Source organism: Cyprinus carpio, chromosome B5, assembly GCF_018340385.1.
Source record: "Cyprinus carpio isolate SPL01 chromosome B5, ASM1834038v1, whole genome shotgun sequence".
NCBI lineage: Eukaryota > Metazoa > Chordata > Actinopteri > Cypriniformes > Cyprinidae > Cyprinus > Cyprinus carpio.
The window spans coordinates 20,835,812-20,854,366 of NC_056601.1; the positions used below are offsets into that span (position 1 = coordinate 20,835,812).

At 36.9% G+C, this 18,555-nt stretch overlaps 1 protein-coding gene across 2 annotated transcripts; it reads right to left on the bottom strand.

The window, feature by feature from the left end:
- Positions 1–2,000: 2,000 nt before the first annotated feature.
- Positions 2,001–18,076, bottom strand: LOC109090232 (A-kinase anchor protein 10, mitochondrial-like). Of its 2 annotated transcripts, none has more exons than XM_042724861.1 (13): positions 17,835–18,076; positions 16,303–16,350; positions 15,182–15,367; positions 10,306–10,869; positions 8,261–8,359; positions 7,818–7,902; positions 5,108–5,231; positions 4,481–4,617; positions 3,304–3,448; positions 3,030–3,185; positions 2,798–2,907; positions 2,328–2,409; positions 2,001–2,054 (listed from the first exon to the last, which is right to left on the bottom strand). In XM_042724861.1, the coding sequence occupies exons 1-12, from the start codon at positions 17,854–17,856 to the stop codon at positions 2,403–2,405; spliced, it is 1,683 nt and encodes a 560-aa protein (XP_042580795.1). In that variant the 5' UTR covers positions 17,857–18,076; the 3' UTR covers positions 2,001–2,054; positions 2,328–2,402. The 2 variants fall into 2 exon arrangements, with proteins under 2 accessions (XP_042580795.1, XP_042580796.1); XM_042724862.1 differs by having other exon boundaries at positions 2,007–2,054; positions 2,328–2,406; positions 2,794–2,907; positions 17,835–18,075.
- Between the last annotated feature and the right edge of the window lie 479 nt (positions 18,077–18,555).

Below are 18,555 nucleotides of genomic sequence, written 5' to 3' on the forward strand. Positions count from 1 at the left end.
TTAAGGTCACAGCCACTTTGTAGTTCTCGTTCAGATTCCTGTGCACTTCCTGTTGGTCGACATGGTAACAGCTAAACTCAACAGCAGGTACGTTTTGAAATTTTTGTTTCAGTGTTCATTCAGTCTTGTTCTGAAATGTTGATCTGTGTGACTGTTTGTTACGGGTTTATTCATGCCTGTAGTTAAACTCATTTAGCTCCTCTTCAAATAATAAACAGAATTCCTTTCCGAGCGCTAGAAATGATGGGGTGGATCAGAGGAAAACATATTTTGGCTATTAGTGTGCATATCTAAACACTCACGCTCTCACACACAAACACATGCAGGAAATCATGGAATGCCTCTTTCAAAGTCCTCACTGATATGTTAATGCAGTTCAGCTCTGTGTTCGTCTTCAGGTGGTTTGCTTCTCCAGTCATTATGCAGAGGGCAACAGGAGCTGCTTCCACACTTAACGAGAGGGTCATAGCTGAGGAAAACAGAACAGGTCAGATTCTGCACAACTTCCTGTCACTCTAAAATAAGTTGAAATTGACTACTAATCCCAACAGCGCTACACAATAAATGCCTGTTAAAAAAGTGTTAGTTCACCCAAAAATAAAATTCTGTCATAGTTTTCTTCCAAACCTCCATCTATAAATGGAGATGTTCAGCGGAATGATAAGACTGCTTTTTTCATACAAGAAAAATGCACATTTCGACATATTTAAACTTGCCTTACTGTGGTTTGCTGAGGCATCCACTAAGTAACTTAAGTAAGGGAAAATATACTAACAACTGGTTATTGCAAAATAATCCCAGCCAGGCCATAAAAACCGATAGGATGTATATTATCCCATTTACTGCATGGCTAAAATAAGTTCAAACATGACTAAAATAAAAGAGATAATGTGTTGTACAGTCATACCACTTCTTGCACAGCTTTTCATGTCCATATCAATAATTACGTGGACATGAAACAGTGACTCAAGGTTAACCATTTTAACGTCTCATGTTTATTATCTTAAAATTAATTAAAGTGTAATAAACAAAATGTCACGCACTTCTTGACTCACTATAATTAACATGAATTCCATTGTAGAGCTGTTCCTCACACAAAGCTATTGTATGTCTTCAAAAGATTTGTATGGTCTACTTCTAAAATGTTTTTTTTTTTTTGAGTGTGCCTTTTGTAAATTTGTCTTTTTTTATTGCTTGAAAGCATCTGTCCACACTAACATTTATTGTGTGAAAAATAGTAATGCGTTTAACTTTAAGCTACCAAAAATATTCAGCTGAAACATAAATAAATAAAAATAAATAAATAGTTTTTTGGAGAACCAAAAGCATGGATCAAAGCATGGATTTAATTAGCACTTCCCTGCATTTTGACTATTTCATATACATAATGTGGATAAGATATAACAGATACACATGATGTATATGAACTATATATAACATTTTTTTAAGCTGAAATATTGAGAGGCAAATCATTGTTGAAGAACTGATTTAATTTGTTGTCTAAAAACATAACACTCTGAACAGTATACCGGATTGAATTATGCAATTGGCCAAATATAACAAAAAAATTAATACCCGAAAATTTCAAACAATTTGGTAAAAAATTTGGTGCATCACTATAAAAAAAAGAGAACTGCACAAATTCTAAAGAAACTGCCTTTGTTTTCCACAGAAGAAGGTAAGTCTGGGTTTAGAACGACTTGAATAAATTACAGAATTTTCATTTTTGGGTGAAGTTCAAGAAACAAATCTTTATGAATGCAAAGATAAAAAAAGATGTACTTTTGTTGCCTTCACTTCAGGGCTTCCCTGGTGTCCCTGCTGCATGACATCATTGACGATCATTTTTGCAATCTTCCATGCCATCTCTTCTTGTGCTTGCACACCAAAAACAAAGACAGTACATATCATCAACTATAAGCAGCTTAAATCCATTTCCACTTAATAAAAAGACATTAGAAAAGATGACACGTGATTTGAATGAAATACGCAGGTGCACACCTCATCCGAGTTCCCTTGCACCCATTTCTTCATTGCTTGAGAAAACATGGAACCTGATAGAAAGGAAATAAAGTAAGAGTGAGTGAGCTGGACAGAGCGGTGAATCCTGCTTTTCACTGCTCTTCAACACAATCACAGGCTACTTATCGCCATGGCAACACACTCTCTGCACTGAAGACAAACTGAAGACATCAAGAGCTTTTCAGCGGAAGTCATAACTAAGAGCCAACTCGCACAATACAAAACATGTGCAAGTGTGTATCAGTGAGAGAGAGGAGAAAAAAAGTTCTCAAGAGCAAATGCACGTGTGTGTGTGTGTGTCCTACCCTTGGATTTCTTCACGTCTGGCTCTGGCTCAGCCTCTCTGATGAACTGGCCCAGCTCATTCACCTTCCCAAAGGTCATCTTCTGAGATGAAAGCAAGAAAAGCTGAATCTGAATCCAGTGTTTTTCGTGCATAATACCAGGCTTCAACAATAAGAATCTTTTTCTGCTGGCCCAAGCGGACCACACAATAAAAAATGCACATAATATTTTTAGCTGACTTTTTATGTGCCTGAAAAAGTAGGTATTTTCACTTTCATCTATGTCAGCAAATGAGAAAAAATATTACCTTGATGTATAAAGTGTTCAACTTTGCAAGGCCTAAAAACATATCGATGATCAACGAATGTTTAATGTAGTAATGGCCTTGAACAATCCTTTTTGTTGAAGATTAAAGATGTTTATGTTGTACCAATCTGAGGTCGAGTGATGGGAAGGAAGTGTAGCATGAAGGTTTTAAACCCGGACTCACCCAGCATATGGTCTCTGGTAGAGAGACTCAGGGTCCAGACTGGCGATGTCCACCGTTATCGCCTCATCGAAGTTCTTCAGGATCTTGACTGCCGCTTTTTTAGTACCTTGCTGCAATTGAAGATCAGGACAAAGTTAGCCATACATGCAACCATATTCTTGAAGAATCCTTGTATTATTATGAAAAACAAGTGCAATTTTAGCTTTTGGTGACCATCAAACCAGTCAATCACCTGGGCTTGTGACCCTTCTGTGACGCTTGAGTTGCGGTCGACCTCTGGGGTCGTGTTGGCATTTCCTCCAGTAAACTCGTCCACCCGTACGGAGTTGATAAGGTCACTCAAATACTTATAGTAAAGGTTGCTTGACAGAAAGCCGGGCATGTAAACCTGAGGTTGAGAAAACAAGAAAAGGACTTCATAAGGATTTTTCTTCCCAACACCAAGCTTCCAACTTCATATTTTTTTGTATACTTTTATAGAAAAGTGTTGTGGCAACATAACCCACCTTCTCCATGGTGGTCCAGGCCTGTCTTAGTGGAGTGTTGAAGCAGTCTGGGAGAGGGCCGCCTTCTCGACAGATATTGGATTCAATCTCCATCCGCACAGAGTCACCAAAACCCAACGGATTTGTGGCTTGGAGTGAAAAATACCTAAGCAGATCACATGAACTGTCATGTCTTCTGTCTACCAAAAGTAATGGTTATGATTTTGCCACATCTTAAACACTAGAGAGGCATGTGCATAATTACATAGTATCAAAATCAACAGGCCTATGGGTTGCCTTAATGACTAGTTAGCAACAAGGAAGCTCTGTAGAAAAATGCTGATTTAGAATCATGTCCACCATAAACCAAACAGACATATTTAAGTCTGGTGTCATTAAGATTTTCAACAAGGATGCATTAAATTGATTGAAAGTGTCACTAAAAACATTTATAAATGTTACAAAAGAGTACTATTTTATGTATGGAGTACGTAATGCTGTTCTTTTAAAGTTTTTATTCATTAATGCAACCTGAAAAGAAATGTTCCGCCAGAAATATTAAGAAGCTTTTCTTTTTCTTTTTTTTTTTGCTTTGATTTTTGCTTTTCTCCCCAATAAGGCATACTTCTTGGACAGCAAATCAACATATTAGAAAGATTTCTGAAGGATCATGTGACACTAAGATTGGAGTAATGGCTGCTGATAATTCAGCTTTGACATAATAGGAATAAATGACATTTTAAAATATGTTAAACATACATTAAACTAAAGAAAAGTTGTTCTTAATTGTAATGATATTTCACATGAATGTTTTTGATCACACAAATGCATCCTTGGTGAGCATAAGAGACCAACTCAATTTGTATGTTAGTGTAGGAAAAAAAACACAGCAGCATAACAATATTTAAGTTTAACAGTATTTACTGAGGGGCAAAAAAAAAAAAAAAAACATAAAAATGGATAAAAATAAAATTTTCAGAAGTCGACAGAAGTCTATTAATCCATTATATTTTTTGCGACACCACTTAAAAAAAAAAAAAAAAAAAAAACCTTTACAACTCTACTAATGAGTTAATCAAGGGAGGGGGGTGATAATTGGATGACTAGTTGTTTAGTTGCCCATCCTGATCCATCCCTAACTGCAGACTGAAATAACGTGCCAAAACAAAGATTACACTGAACTTCAAATAGGACATACTTGTCATAGAGAATCATGGCATCATTCTGGGCTTCCTGTCCATCGTACTGGCCTTTCTTGGCAGCCAACTGATCTTGAAAGTTTTCTGCAGCCAGCCAGAACTGCAGTACATTCATTGCATCCTCCTTCTCCATGTACTATATTGATATACACACACACACACATTTTGAATTATTTTTCAATCCTACTTTATAATCCCTTGGCACTTCAAATGTACTTGGATCAGAAGTCCATCAATTTTTACGCACACTTGCACTTTTGGTGCATTCTGCCATTTAGAAACAGGTTTTGGGCAGATTGTCGAGCTCAGCATATTTCATGTGCTTCTACAGCTCTATGCATAAATTCAACACAAATTCAACTTGAAAATGTGTTCTAACAGGACACATAATATCTGAACTCATAAAACACTTCCAATCCAATTTTAAAGCACATTTAAAAGGTAAAGAATATTACATATAATTCAACATCTATACTAATATAATTAAAAGTGCATATAAGAAAGATAATCTACAGGAAAAATTTGGGTTATACAAGTTAAGCTGTAAATGTACTGTACAACCATATTTAAAATTGCATTAATGCTGTAATTTCCTTTTAAACAGAGGCTGAAGTGAGTGCCCTCACCTCAGAGAAGTAGAAGAGGGCTGACTCGCAAAACAGGATGTCCGCCAGGAACACAGAGCCACTGGTCAGCACCTCGATCTGGTACTTACAGAAATAATGGCTCCGCAAGAACTCACTAAAGTGCCTGTAAAACATTTCAAATACATTTCAAATAAATAGAGAGGAAACACTAGGCCTGTCAATTTATTGTCAATTTTGTATGATTAATTAAAAAAAAATAACAACATAACAATGGAATTCAATAATAACAATTCATGCCCCCTGACCTGTAAATACAAGCAATTAAAGGGATAGTTCACCCAAAAATGTAAATTCTGTCATTAACTTCTCACCATCATATCGTTCAAAACCCATTAAGACCTACGTTCTTCTTTGGAACACAAATTTAGATATTTTTGATGAAATCCGAGAGCCCTCTGACCCTGCATAGACAGCAATGCAACTGACATGTTCAAGGCCCAGAAAGGTAGTAAGGACTTCTTATAATTTGAGATCCATTAATTTGAGATCCATCCATCTCCATTTGAGATCAAGGGTTCAACTGTAATTTTATGAATAGTTTTTGTGTGCAAAGAAAACAAAAATATCAACTTTATTAAATGATTTCTTCTCTCCCAGGTCAGTCTCCGCAACCATTATCGAGAATATCACGTATTCTCGTAGCTTGATAAAATTACGGATGAACCACTGCCTTGACTGTGGTAGGACTCTTGTGGTCTATGGAGGGTCAGAGGGCTCTCAGATTTCATCAAAATTATCTTAATTTGTATTCTGAAGATGAACAAAGGTCTTAACGGGTTTGGACCAACATGAGGGTGAGTAATTAATGACAAACCTTTCATTTTTGGGTGAACTATCCCTTTAAAGCCCCAGTTCCACTACGAGAAACCTTGTAGCCCCAACTCTACACCTTGTTAGGAGAACAAATGGGGTGGAACAAAATACATTTCAATCATGACAACTCTCTGAATAGCATGTTAATGTATATGACTGTTAATCAATCAGCAATCAGCAGTGCTAGCATATTGCATGTAAAGGACCTGTCAACTTGTGCCATCTAGAGTTTCGTATAAGAACTCTATGCACCTCATTTATCAATCTAACATAGAAACAAGCGCAGATCTGTGCACACAAATCAACTTACAACTGAGTTCATGTGTGATTCATGAGACAGTGATATGCCGGCAAACTCATTGTACGAATGATCGCACGTTGATAAATGTGGCTGCAGAAAACAATCGTCTGTTGAATATCACGCCCCTAAAAACACCCCGGTTTAGAAGCCTCGCCCCTAGAGTTTACGACACGGAGAAACGAAACTCAGCCAAAAAGAGGAAGTAATCTCATGAAAGAGAAATTGATCTTACTCCAAAAACACCCGTTAACCTTGTAATTTGCGAACAATTAGGCTATATTAATTTATGTAATTTATATGTATATTAAAATACTGGTAAATATAAACAGCCTATTTAGTTCCCCTCAATCTACATACAACAAATATTTTAAATTTAACGGTATTCAGAACAGAACAAGAATGAAGAATAAGTAGTTATAAAATTATATATTAAACTATAAAATAAAACAAATTAGGCTATAGTGGCATTTATTATAAACAGCATACAAGTGTCAAGCAAAACTGAAACGGCACTGGGCTCACGAGCCTGTCTCAAACCACTAGAATCCAAATGTTTCCATTTTTGTCATATTTGTAACATTTGTTTGCATAACTATTATTCATTATGTAGCCTAAACATGGCTTTATACTTCACTCATGCTCCGTGTAAAATCCTTCACATGCGCAAAATTGTTTCTTTGGGTGCTGCACGCTGATTTTACAGCTGACCTTTTAAAATAAACAGTGTAACTTTTATGTTTGGTTGACTGCATTTCAGTTTGATGATGAATGGCTGAAATGTCAGACAACGCTAGAACTAATGTTGTTTGTGTGTGTGTGAGGCGCCTTTGTGATCAGATGGATTAAATCAAATAAAGATATAAAGAAAATAAATAAAATGCATTAAGAGTGTCACAAAAACAAGCTTTTTTTTTCCTTTTGTTACACTGTTAATTATATTATAGATTTTATTCCTTTTATAGACTTAATTTCAGTTTTTTCTTTCTTTCTTAAACACAACCTCTGCATCTTTCACCTGCACTGCAGGTGCATGATCAACGACTGAATCCTCATGGTCTTGTTTACGCTGCTATTCACACATATAAAGCTAAAGGCCTGTATAAAACCAAAAAAGAAGACATTCTAATCTTACTGGTTAATGAGCTTCGTTTTATGGTCAGGAAAATAAAAATGCACAAAATGCTGCCATTCTAAAATTCTCCACATTTACTATGCTGCGCACAATTTCAGGTAACTCAAAAACTTGCGTACACGAACTGAGACCAGACGTGAGATTTGATCGTAGCCACCGCTCACGTCCATATTGATAAATTCCAAGTTTTGCATTGAAACAATTTTCTGTCGTACGTTCGTTTCGTAAATGAGGCCCAAGATGTCTATAAGGTTTACTTTAAGGCAAAATTATTCTTCACAAAAATGTTTAATGAATGGCCAAAGACATCTCTCTGCATGTTTATACAGTCTGTTTCTTGAGTACACTGGATGTAATGAATAAAAACTGATAAATGTACACTTACAGATTTGATATGAGAGCAATATGTGTGAAGGATAAACACTGAGAGTGAAATTACTTACTGTTCTTCGATGATGGAGAACACAACAGATTGTGCAATGACAAAGCAGTTAGGGTCCACTTGTCCGTCTTCCCCACAGATTTTCGCTAACAAAAGAAAAAAACTTTTGATTACTCTATCCTAACAGAAACTTGAAACATGAAAACAGGAAATTAAACATGTATGAGTGCTCTCACATCCTAAAGAGCAAAGCTCTTCTATTCCATCCAATCAAAAAATGTCTATTTTAAGATATTTAACATAAAAAAATGTACTTAAAAACTTAAATAAGGTATGTAAGGACAACAAGCTCCCTGCAGATAAATCCATAAAACCAGGCCCTTATTTTCTAATCATCCAGTATCTCCTATAAATATAATTATCTTGTTCAAACAGAGAAAAAACACTGGAGGACATCTTCAGCCATCTAAAGAGAGACGTCATTGTGATAAGGAATTTTCTTACCCACAATGTCGTTGCGTATCTGTTCGGTGATGGGAATCGGCCTAGCAGCATCTGGAGATATGTACTTAGTGAAAATGTTAACGGCATCCCTCTCTATACCTAGAAATGAGAAAAATCAGTATATATGGAAATTGAAAATAGGATACAGAGGATAAAGATGAAGAACAAATCAGACTCCATCCACAACAAACACCTTTATCATAATCAACATCCCTCTTCACTGACTTACAGAAGTATACTAGTTCACATTTTCATCAAAGCCTCATGTGTGCTTAAGTGTCAATATTAATCAAACAAATGAATAGTACCATTAGAGCAAAGGCCTAGGGACAAATCTTACATCTACACCTTGTTAAACATTAATATCAAACTCAAATACAGGATGGGCGCATATTTCATACAGAAAAGCATGTCAGTATGCTTGTATGCAGTGTGCTTGGGACACCAGAAAAACTAAAAAAAGTATATAGTAACTATATTTATGAAATGAATATATAAGGCCAATGATTTATTTGAATTATGGTTGACGATAAGCCATCATGAGCAGTATGACTGTGTTTAAAGGCCACGTTGAAAGTGTTTAAGTTTAATGGTGGTCTGTGAGATGAGGAATCTCATCAGAGCATGTTTAAATGTTGAAGTGATTTTCATAAAATTCATTTTTAGATGCTGAGAAAAGCCAGAGACAGCCTTATAAAACGCAATGAAGTGAACAAAGTCTTGTTCTTTTTTCAGACACCGAAGGCTCTCGCAGCAGAAGCCATGGACTGATAGGATCTGACTCCCCTTCTAAGCTGATTTGATGTCTTTCGGCTCAACTGACTTTTTCCAATCACTGCTTTTACAGCCAAGAGCTTCTTTGTATTAGCCATTAATGAATACTCAGCTCCTGACTTCTGTTCACTGTAGTCCACTGCCAAGATGCTAAATGAGATCATTTACCAAGCTTGCTCTATAAAACCAATGCCGCATGGATATTAAAAGTCATCGTCTGATACGAAAGGAATATGTTGTAATGGTAAAAGGCCACTAACCATGAAAAACTTAAGTACAGGATATTCCCTACGGATATAAAGGAATGCTCATAAAAACTCAAGCTTAAGAAACAGTTTTCGTGAAATTACTAAGGAATACCGCAAACCCTGCAGTTTTAAAGTAGTTTTTTCTTAACTCAGCCAAAAGGTCATGTAGGTGGATGCTATACTGAACAAACATCAAATTTGCAGGTCAGAATTCACCCAACTTTAACTTTTTTTTTTTTTTAAATATGTATTTATCATTATGAACTTGAAAAGAAAGCCAAGCAAGCAAGTATGCACCATCATAAGCATTTAAAACATGATGCACAATAATAAAATACTGGAAGGTATTGTAGAAAAGATTTAGTTTTTAAAGTAGTATGTTTCTGATCAAAGTATAAAAATTGAGAACATGAAAGAGCACAAACATACAAATATCTAAATGTGACCCTGGACCAAATAACCAATCATAAGGGTCAATTTTTGAAACTTGTAAATAGTGTAATAAAATCACCTAACCTTGCCCCGGACAAAGCTTTATCTTTTAACTAGTTTCACACTAAGCTCTGCCTAGTGTTCATGTCAGAATACCAGGAAGAAATGTGACATAACTACCTTGAAAGTGAAGGAATTATATAACAATATAACACATAACCAGAGATTCATCAATGTAATAAAGTAGGGCCACTTTAAGACCTTTTAGACAAATCAGTGTATCCAGTAACAAACATTTAAAAGTGCTTAAAAAAAAATTAAAACTTTGAATTACTGCTTTAAATTATAAATGCAATACAACAAACACGTCACCTGCTTTTACTGTGGTGATCAACAGCACGCCACAGAACATGCTACTGCTACTTAAGTAGAATTTAACTAAAAGTCCTCCTTTAACCCTAAATTACTCAGGAGATCATCTCAGCCAGTACTTGTTAAAAAATACCAGTTGGAAGGACTAATTGCAGTAATACAGTCAAAACAAACAAGTAAAATACTTTCAACAATGAGGCTACCATAACTTGTACTCACTTTTCATTAGTTTGTCAGAGAGGCCACTAGTAGACTGGCCTTTAACTGGAGTGCCTGTCCTGGAGGAGGGCTGTCTGGTGGGTGTTTCTGATCTTAGGCTGGGCTGCAGGTGGGGAGTCCCAGGCCGGGCCGCCCCCTCTGAGCTAACAGAGTTCCGGTGGCCAATCAGAGCCCCGGTATGAGAGTTAGTGTCTTGGGGGCTGGGGGTGTGAGGTCTGGAAGAAGTCTGGGAGGAGAAAGTGTCCTCTTCATCTCCCTGATCCAGAGTTAAGGGTCTGCTGGGGTCGTTTGGGGAGTCTGGCGAGTCGGGGGATTCCAGGGAAGCCGCAGGCTCAGCCAAGGTGCTGTGTTTGACTGAGTTGAGGCTGTGCGCTCTGACCCTAGACCAGGTGGTGGATCGAAAGCTCTCAGCTTCAAGCCAGAAGCGGACCAGGTGCTCAGCTATGTGGGTCTCCATAAACTGTATGAAGTAGGGCATGGCCACATTATCCCGCAAGATCTGGTCTACGGTTTTAGAAAGCCGAGACCGAGTCTCTTGAACCTGGTAGTTGACACTGGAGCGACCTGAAACGCAAAGACACTTTTTAAACCCCATTGTTACAATCCAGATTTCCTTAATGTAGAGACAACCTACTTAAAAACCCACAATCACAGATTTGGACTGGTAACAACCAGTTAACGGATTTGTGTATCGAATGTCTGATTACATTTCACCTTTTTTACAAAAACAGGGAAAATTAAAAAAACAAAACAAAACCCAATAAAATAATACCAAAATAAACAAAAAATAACAAAAAACAACACAGAATAAAACAAAATGTACAACAAAACATAAAAAACAAAACCCCATAATAAATAAGATATAAAATAACCAATAATCAAAAACAACACAAAACAAGAAAAACAAACCCGATAAAAACAATAACCAATCATTAAAATCAACACAGCAAAAAAAAAAAAAAACACGCAAAAAACAAAATGAAAAACAAACCCCAAAATAAACAAACAACAGAAAACACGAAAACAAAACATGATAAAAAAATAACAAATAATTAAAATCAAATCAGCTAAACAAGTTTAAAATGTGCTATGATTGCTTTGTTTTGTGTTGTTTTTGGTTGTTAGTTTAGTTATGTTTATATTGTTTATTTTGGGGTTTGTTTTGGTTTTCTAAATTGACTTGACAAAAGTAAATAAAAAATGAAGTGCTCCCTGCCTGTCCAAACCTCTCTACTATAATCCCAAGACATTGTTTTACGGTTGCTATAAGGAGTTCTAGATTGTTTCTATAGGCAGTTGCTAACTGGTCTAAAGTCAGAAGAGCCCACCACAAGTCCCCATATTCTGGTATTCCCAATCAGCTTATGTTTAATGTTTAATACTTTGGGTTAGAGGTTCGTACAAATCCCCTAAAGTTTCAACAACAGTAATAGTGATGCCTTTAACTAGCAATTGCTATACAACACTGAACTCAGAGCACCTTTAATGCCTCTACTTCAGAACCATGCCTTCTCCAGACCACACCCAGCCATCCATTTATAATATTCAGTAGAAGCACAGACATTGTTTCATAAATAAACACACACACAAAACAGATCTTATAATAGAGCCGTGACCTCCACTGAATGCTCTGAAAGGCCACACCTTCCTCTTTCAACACCACAGGACACCAGAAGATGGTCTGATTAAAACATTTACTGAGATGTGAACTCAGGGATCCACACAATGAGTCCAGTATCAGAAAACACAAAGGACGGTACTTGAGATGAAAAAATACTGATCTCCTTTGTGTAGGAGGCAACACTTTTGACGTTAGAAGCATTGCCTTTACCAAAGTTACCTTGCAACACTGGTTTGTCAACACATACGTTTCAATGTTACATATCTTTTTAAATGTAAAGGAGGGGTTAGGACATCATAACAAAGACATTCTATCCAAAGGCAGATCATAACACTGAAGATGACTTCTACACCAAGTATGATAACCAAACCTTCTAAGCATGGCCAAGTGAAAAATAGAAATAAATAAAGTTCTACATATCATCATCATTGTTCTTTTAATAGTTAAAATATATATATATATATATATATAAGTTGAAATGTGGCATTTAATGTAAGTTTACAGTAAAATACTGTGAAATGTACAGTTTTGGAAAGTGAAAAGGAAAAAAGCTGTAAATTGATATTCCCAGAAATCTCTGTGTGATACTTTGCATATGATGGTTTATCACTGAAATAACTACAAACCCGATTCCAAAAAAGTTGGGAAACTGTAAAAATTGTGAGTAAAAAAGGAATGGAATAATTTACAAATCTCATAAACTTATATTTTATTTACAATAGAATATAGATAACATATCAAATGTTGAAAGTGAGACATTTTGAAATTGTCATGCCAAATATTGGCTCATTTGGGATTTCATGAGAGCTACACATTCCAAAAAAGTTGGGACAGGTAGCAATAAGAGGCCGGAAAAGTTGTACATATAAGGAACAGATGGAGGACCAATTTGCAACTTATTAGGTCAATTGGCAACATGATTGGGTATAAAAAGAGCCTCTCAGAGTGGCAGTGTCTCTCAGAAGTCAAGATGGGCAGAGGATCACCAATTCCCTCAATGCTGCGGCGAAAAATAGTGGAGCAATATCAGAAAGGAGTTTCTCAGAGAAAAAACTGCAAAGAGTTTGAAGTTATCATCATCTACAGTGCATAAAATCATCCAAAGATTCAGAGAATCTAGAACAATCTCTGTGCGTAAGGGTCAAGGCCGGAAAACCATACTCGATGCCCGTTATCTTCGGGCCCTTAGACGGCACTGTATCACATACAGGAATGCTACTGTAATGGAAATCACAACATGGGCTCAGGAATACTTCCAGAAAACATTGTTGGTGAACACAATCCACCGTGCCATTCGCCGTTGCCGGCTAAAACTCTATAGGTCAAAATAGAAGCCATATCTTAACATGATCCAGAAGCGCAGGCGTTTTCTCTGGGCCAAGGCTCATTTAAAATGGACTGTGGCAAAGTGGAAAACTGTTCTGTGGTCAGACGAATCAAAATTTGAAGTTCTTTTTGGAAAACTGTTACGTCATGTCATCCGCACTAAAGAGGACAAGGACAACCCAAGTTGTTATCAGCGCTCAGTTCAGAAGCCTGCATCTCTGATGGTATGGGGTTGCATGAATGCGTGTGGCATGGGCAGCTTACACATCTGGAAAGGCACCATCAATGCTGAAAGGTATATCCAAGTTCTAGAACAACATATGCTCCCATCCAGACGTCGTCTCTTTCAGGGAAGACCTTGCATTTTCCAACATGACAATGCCAGACCACACATACTGCATCAAATACAACACATCATGGCTGTGTAGAAGAAGGATCCGGTACTGAAATGGCCAGCCTGCAGTCCAGATCTTTCACCCATAGAAAAGATTTGGTGCATCATAAAGAGGAAGATGCGACAAAGACCTAAGACTGTTGAGCAACTAGAAGCCTGTATTAGACAAGAATGGGACAACATTCCTATTCCTAAACTTGAGCAACTTGTCTCCTCAGTCCCCAGACGTTTGCAGACTGTTATAAAAAGAAGAGGGGATGCCACACAGTGGTAAACATGGCCTTGTCCCAACTTTTTTGAGATGTGTTGATGCCATGAAATTTAAAATCAACTTATTTTTTTCCCTTAAAATGATACATTTTCTCAGTTTAAACATTTGATATGTCATCTATGTTGTATTCTGAATAAAATATTGAAATTTGAAACTTCCACATCATTGCATTCTGTTTTTATTCACAATTTGTACAGTGTCCCAAATTTTTTGGAATCGGGTTTGTATGTTTATTCTTAGTACTACTTATGTAGAATTATGTACATTAGGGCTTTGTTACATCTTGTGTTATTAAATGAATTATTTGTTTTTGTGTATTCTGTGTTCTTCTGTATTCGTCTGTGTTTTCAGAGTGGTTTTTCCAGATGGTAATCTGGCAACCACAGCTACCATTTTTTTGAAGTTCTGTAAACTTCACACATTTTATCACTGTAGGGCAATCACTTAGATTTCAAGCACACTGAATTTTTTTTTTTTTTTTTCAATGTTTTTAGACCCCCCCAGGCTGCAGGGAACAAAAGTCTTCTGGCTTTTTTGAATGAAGCATTTTTGTTAATTGTATAATCAAAATGTTTCACAGCCTCACTTTAATTTGTGATAAGTTACTTTTTGTCTTTGACGAAGGTTTACATGCAAGTATACTAACAAAAGTGGATAAAATTAACTTTTAGAAAATATATGCATTTAAAATTTACATATTTAGTCTTTAAAAATAATGATAACATATACTAATCATAATGACAAACAGGTGGTTATTTAATGTGACAGACCTATTTGTAAAAAGAAGCACTTGGAGAAGTAAACAGACCGATAGGCATGGACATATTCGCCGTCTTCTTTAAAACCAGGTTAAAGTGGAGGAGCTTGTGCAGGTTTTCACCAATCACAGAGCTATGACAAGGTTAAGAGATTACGGCACTTCACACACAAATCCAGCAGGCCAGTGCGCTGCAAAAGCCATTTCAGTAACAGCTTCACAAAATCCCTCCTCTAATGTGATAATTCCTTCTCTCTCCCTCTCTGCTCAGCACAGAACAGTGAGTCATAGATCAAATGTTGCTACCAAGTACACCTTAAGTAAAAAAAAAAAAAAATACAGCAGCTTTGAGATCAAACAGTTTATAATAAAAATTCAGGCTCAATCTCTCAGTTACAGACTTTAACAGTTGATGGGAAAAAGCCATTTAGCACATAAGTTAAAAGACCCTTTGGACATGTTAACTCTACATTTTGAATCAGTGTGTGTAATTCATAGCTGGTGTACCTAAGTCTCCAAAGTGTGCTGCCTCCATGTGGCTAGGCTGTTTTTTGAGGATAGCAGTCCGGCCGCGGGCAAAGGAGTCCATGTTGGCTGAGATAGCATTGATGGCCACATGGCTGGGTCCCGCTGCCTCCAGGATAGCATGATGATTACGGCCGCTAAGAGAGGGGGAGTGGGGCAACACTTGGGCTGGAGAGGAGCACACAGAGCAGGAACATTAATACACAACTGAATAAACCGAAGCATGTCCTAACCTAGCCTAAGCCTCAACTGGCTAGTTATTCATTTAAAGAGATCACTGAAAAATGTGTCATTCCAAACCTATTTTTACCTACTTTGATTAATCTACTAAACAAGATATTTTTAATGAAAACTGAGGTTTCCGTCCCTCTATTGGTGTTTAATCCGAGTCTTGGGAAGACATAGTGTCTCTTTATATGATAACAATATATATACATATACAACAATATACATAGTGTCTCTTTATATGACATATAATACAGGCTTTTATTTACATGTGAACACACATACATAGAGCACATCACATATGGTCAACATGGAAACATGTTTGAGCTCCTGCGTTTACCATATGTGATGTGCTCTGTGTGTGCATCTGTTCTTCATATTAACCAATCCTATCTATTCATAACATAATTCAATATCCTTACTTTGCAGAGATTTTCCATTATTTCAAATAAAAAAACAAATGATAAAAAACATGCTAGTCTTAATGGCCATTTATACAAAAAAATATGCAAGATCTAGATACATTTTTAAAAGCTGAACTCATTTTCACAGTGTCATTAGATGGCCCATTAGTCTCTCACATTTAGAGACACAACATTTCCACATGTAGGGTCACAAGGAACTAAAACTATAACCTGATACACATTAACCTGGTCTTTTGTTCTACAGTCCAGCATCTTCTATGACATCTCACTACAACGTTACAAATCTGACAAAAAATACTACGATGAAAAACTAAGATGAAAAAGGACTAACATAAAAACAAGTGAGGCTGGAATGCAAAACACAGTCTGATGAAAATATCCAGTATACAGTGTACATAATACAGTATATAAACAGCATAAAATAAGCACAGTAATGCAACACAGGACTCTCACCTTTGCTGGCTTTGGCATCTGCTGGTCTCTCAGGTTCTTTTCCTTTAGCTATAAGATAAAGAACATAGGAAATATAATTTACAATTTACAGCATCTTGTCCTAACGCACCTGCTTATTCAGCACTTAAGAACAGTAGCCGTCTTTCTTTGACACCCAAAAATAAAACCAAACAGTATGGGTTAATCCAGGAAAGCCCACATTTCTGACTCTTTCCACTTTCCGTTTTCTGCATTATTTGCATGGGGTGAGGCCTTGCGTGGAAAAACAACTCCTGTGGCAAACAGTCTTGCATCATGAAGCACAAAACAACAAGAATTTCCATCATTCCTATCATTATTGGGAGAAGTGCAAGCAAAAAGTGGGGATGATATTTGTCTTTACAATGAGCAGCATGTATTACATAATTTCAAACATTTCATAGTCCTCTGCTGTGCTAATAACATACATTAACCCACAGATCTCTGATGGCTGAAGAAAACATACACTATAGTACAAAGACTACACAGACTAAGAACAAAGAGAAGTGATGTCCCTGTTAAATAGGACCTGGGCTAAGAGGGCATCCTTCCTTCCCTTAGGCCAGCCACATTGATTAATGCACACTGACTGAAGTCACAGGATACATGTATATGGTCTTTGTCATGTGGGCAGGGATTCTGGGAATTCTGGATGATCGGTTACTCTTTTCAGTAAAGATACAAAACTACAGATTATTATAGTTTATGTATGTAGGAACATCTAAAGACAGCGGCGTTCCCAACTATATTGACCAGTGAATTCTCACCAGTTAAGGATTTTATTTTATTTAGAAATTTCCACCACAAAGATTTTACATGTCTGGAAATCACAATTTAAAAATTGCAGACATTTCCAGGTTTTCTATGGCCATGGGAATCCTGTAGAATGTTCTCAAATGAGTGCTTCTCAACTTGGGAACCTCAGCTAATTTCCAATGGCACCCCAATAAGTCTTAAAATTATGTAAATTAAATTATATTAACATAATATTAATTCCAGCGTTACATATCAGCTTAAATAGGCCGGCCTTCAAATATTGTCTTGGACAAAGGGGCCCTTGGAGTCCAGAAAGTTGAAAACCACTGATCTAAATCAAATGAAATAGAAACAGCATTTCAAAAAGAGGGTTTTCTGACATGACAAGCCTAACTGCACTACATCAGGCGTGTTACTTCAACGTTTACACCGAAGACACAACGGGATTTTTTTTTTTTTTTTAGTCAGCAGCATGAATTTGAACAATAGCATGTCTATAATTCATAAAAAACTCAAAGTTTACCATGTGGGAATCTAAAATAACAAAAATGTTCACTTGAAAGAGGAAAATCCCATCTCTCTGGAGTTAATGTAGACGGTGTGCAGCCGACAGCGATGCATAAGAGGAATTTCATGGCCATAACAATAATAAAATAGATTTAATGTCACATTCATGTGGACATGAGCTCAGCATCGGTCCAGAAAGCCCACTCTATCCGGCGACCATCCCGTCATGATCGAGCGGAGCACTTCCTTACCTTTCCGCCTGAAGAACGACATGATGAAGAAGACGCTGTGAAGGCTCGCTCAGCTCAGACACAACATCCCGACAGCTCCCGAGTGCCTTCATTCATAACACTCTGTCGCGCACATCTTTCGCTTTGATCGTCCACATCTGCGGTCACTGGCAAAACCCAAAAACGTCCAGTCCCCTCTCAGCTGGCCCGGTCGCCATATTGTCAATAAACGGCTCACTTCCGGAGTGTCTGCGGCACACGCTGCTGCTGGAATTATGGGAAAAGACCTGACAAATGAAAAGACTTCATTCCTGCACATACCAAATAAGATATCTCGTGTTAATATCTCCTGAAGAATATATGGTGTTATCAGATGACATGAGATCTCGAGCAGTGACAGCAGGCTCCTGCAGCTCGGTGACATTCTGACTGCATCACTCCAGTCGTTGTAGGATAGACATTACAAATGTATCATTGTCAAATCAACTTAATAATTGCGTACTACTAACATACTCTTATTTATCATTTAATTAACTATTTGGTATTATGTATATTTATGTGCCCTATGATATTATTACCAAATATCTCTTAAGAACAAATTTTCATGATATACATATATTCTGGGTCATTCAGATTATGCATTGCTATATAACACTTTGTGACATAGTTTATTGCTATTTTATTTCTCAAACGTACAGGGACAAAGTCTGTGCTGCCACCTTTTAGTTAGCGCACCAATGAA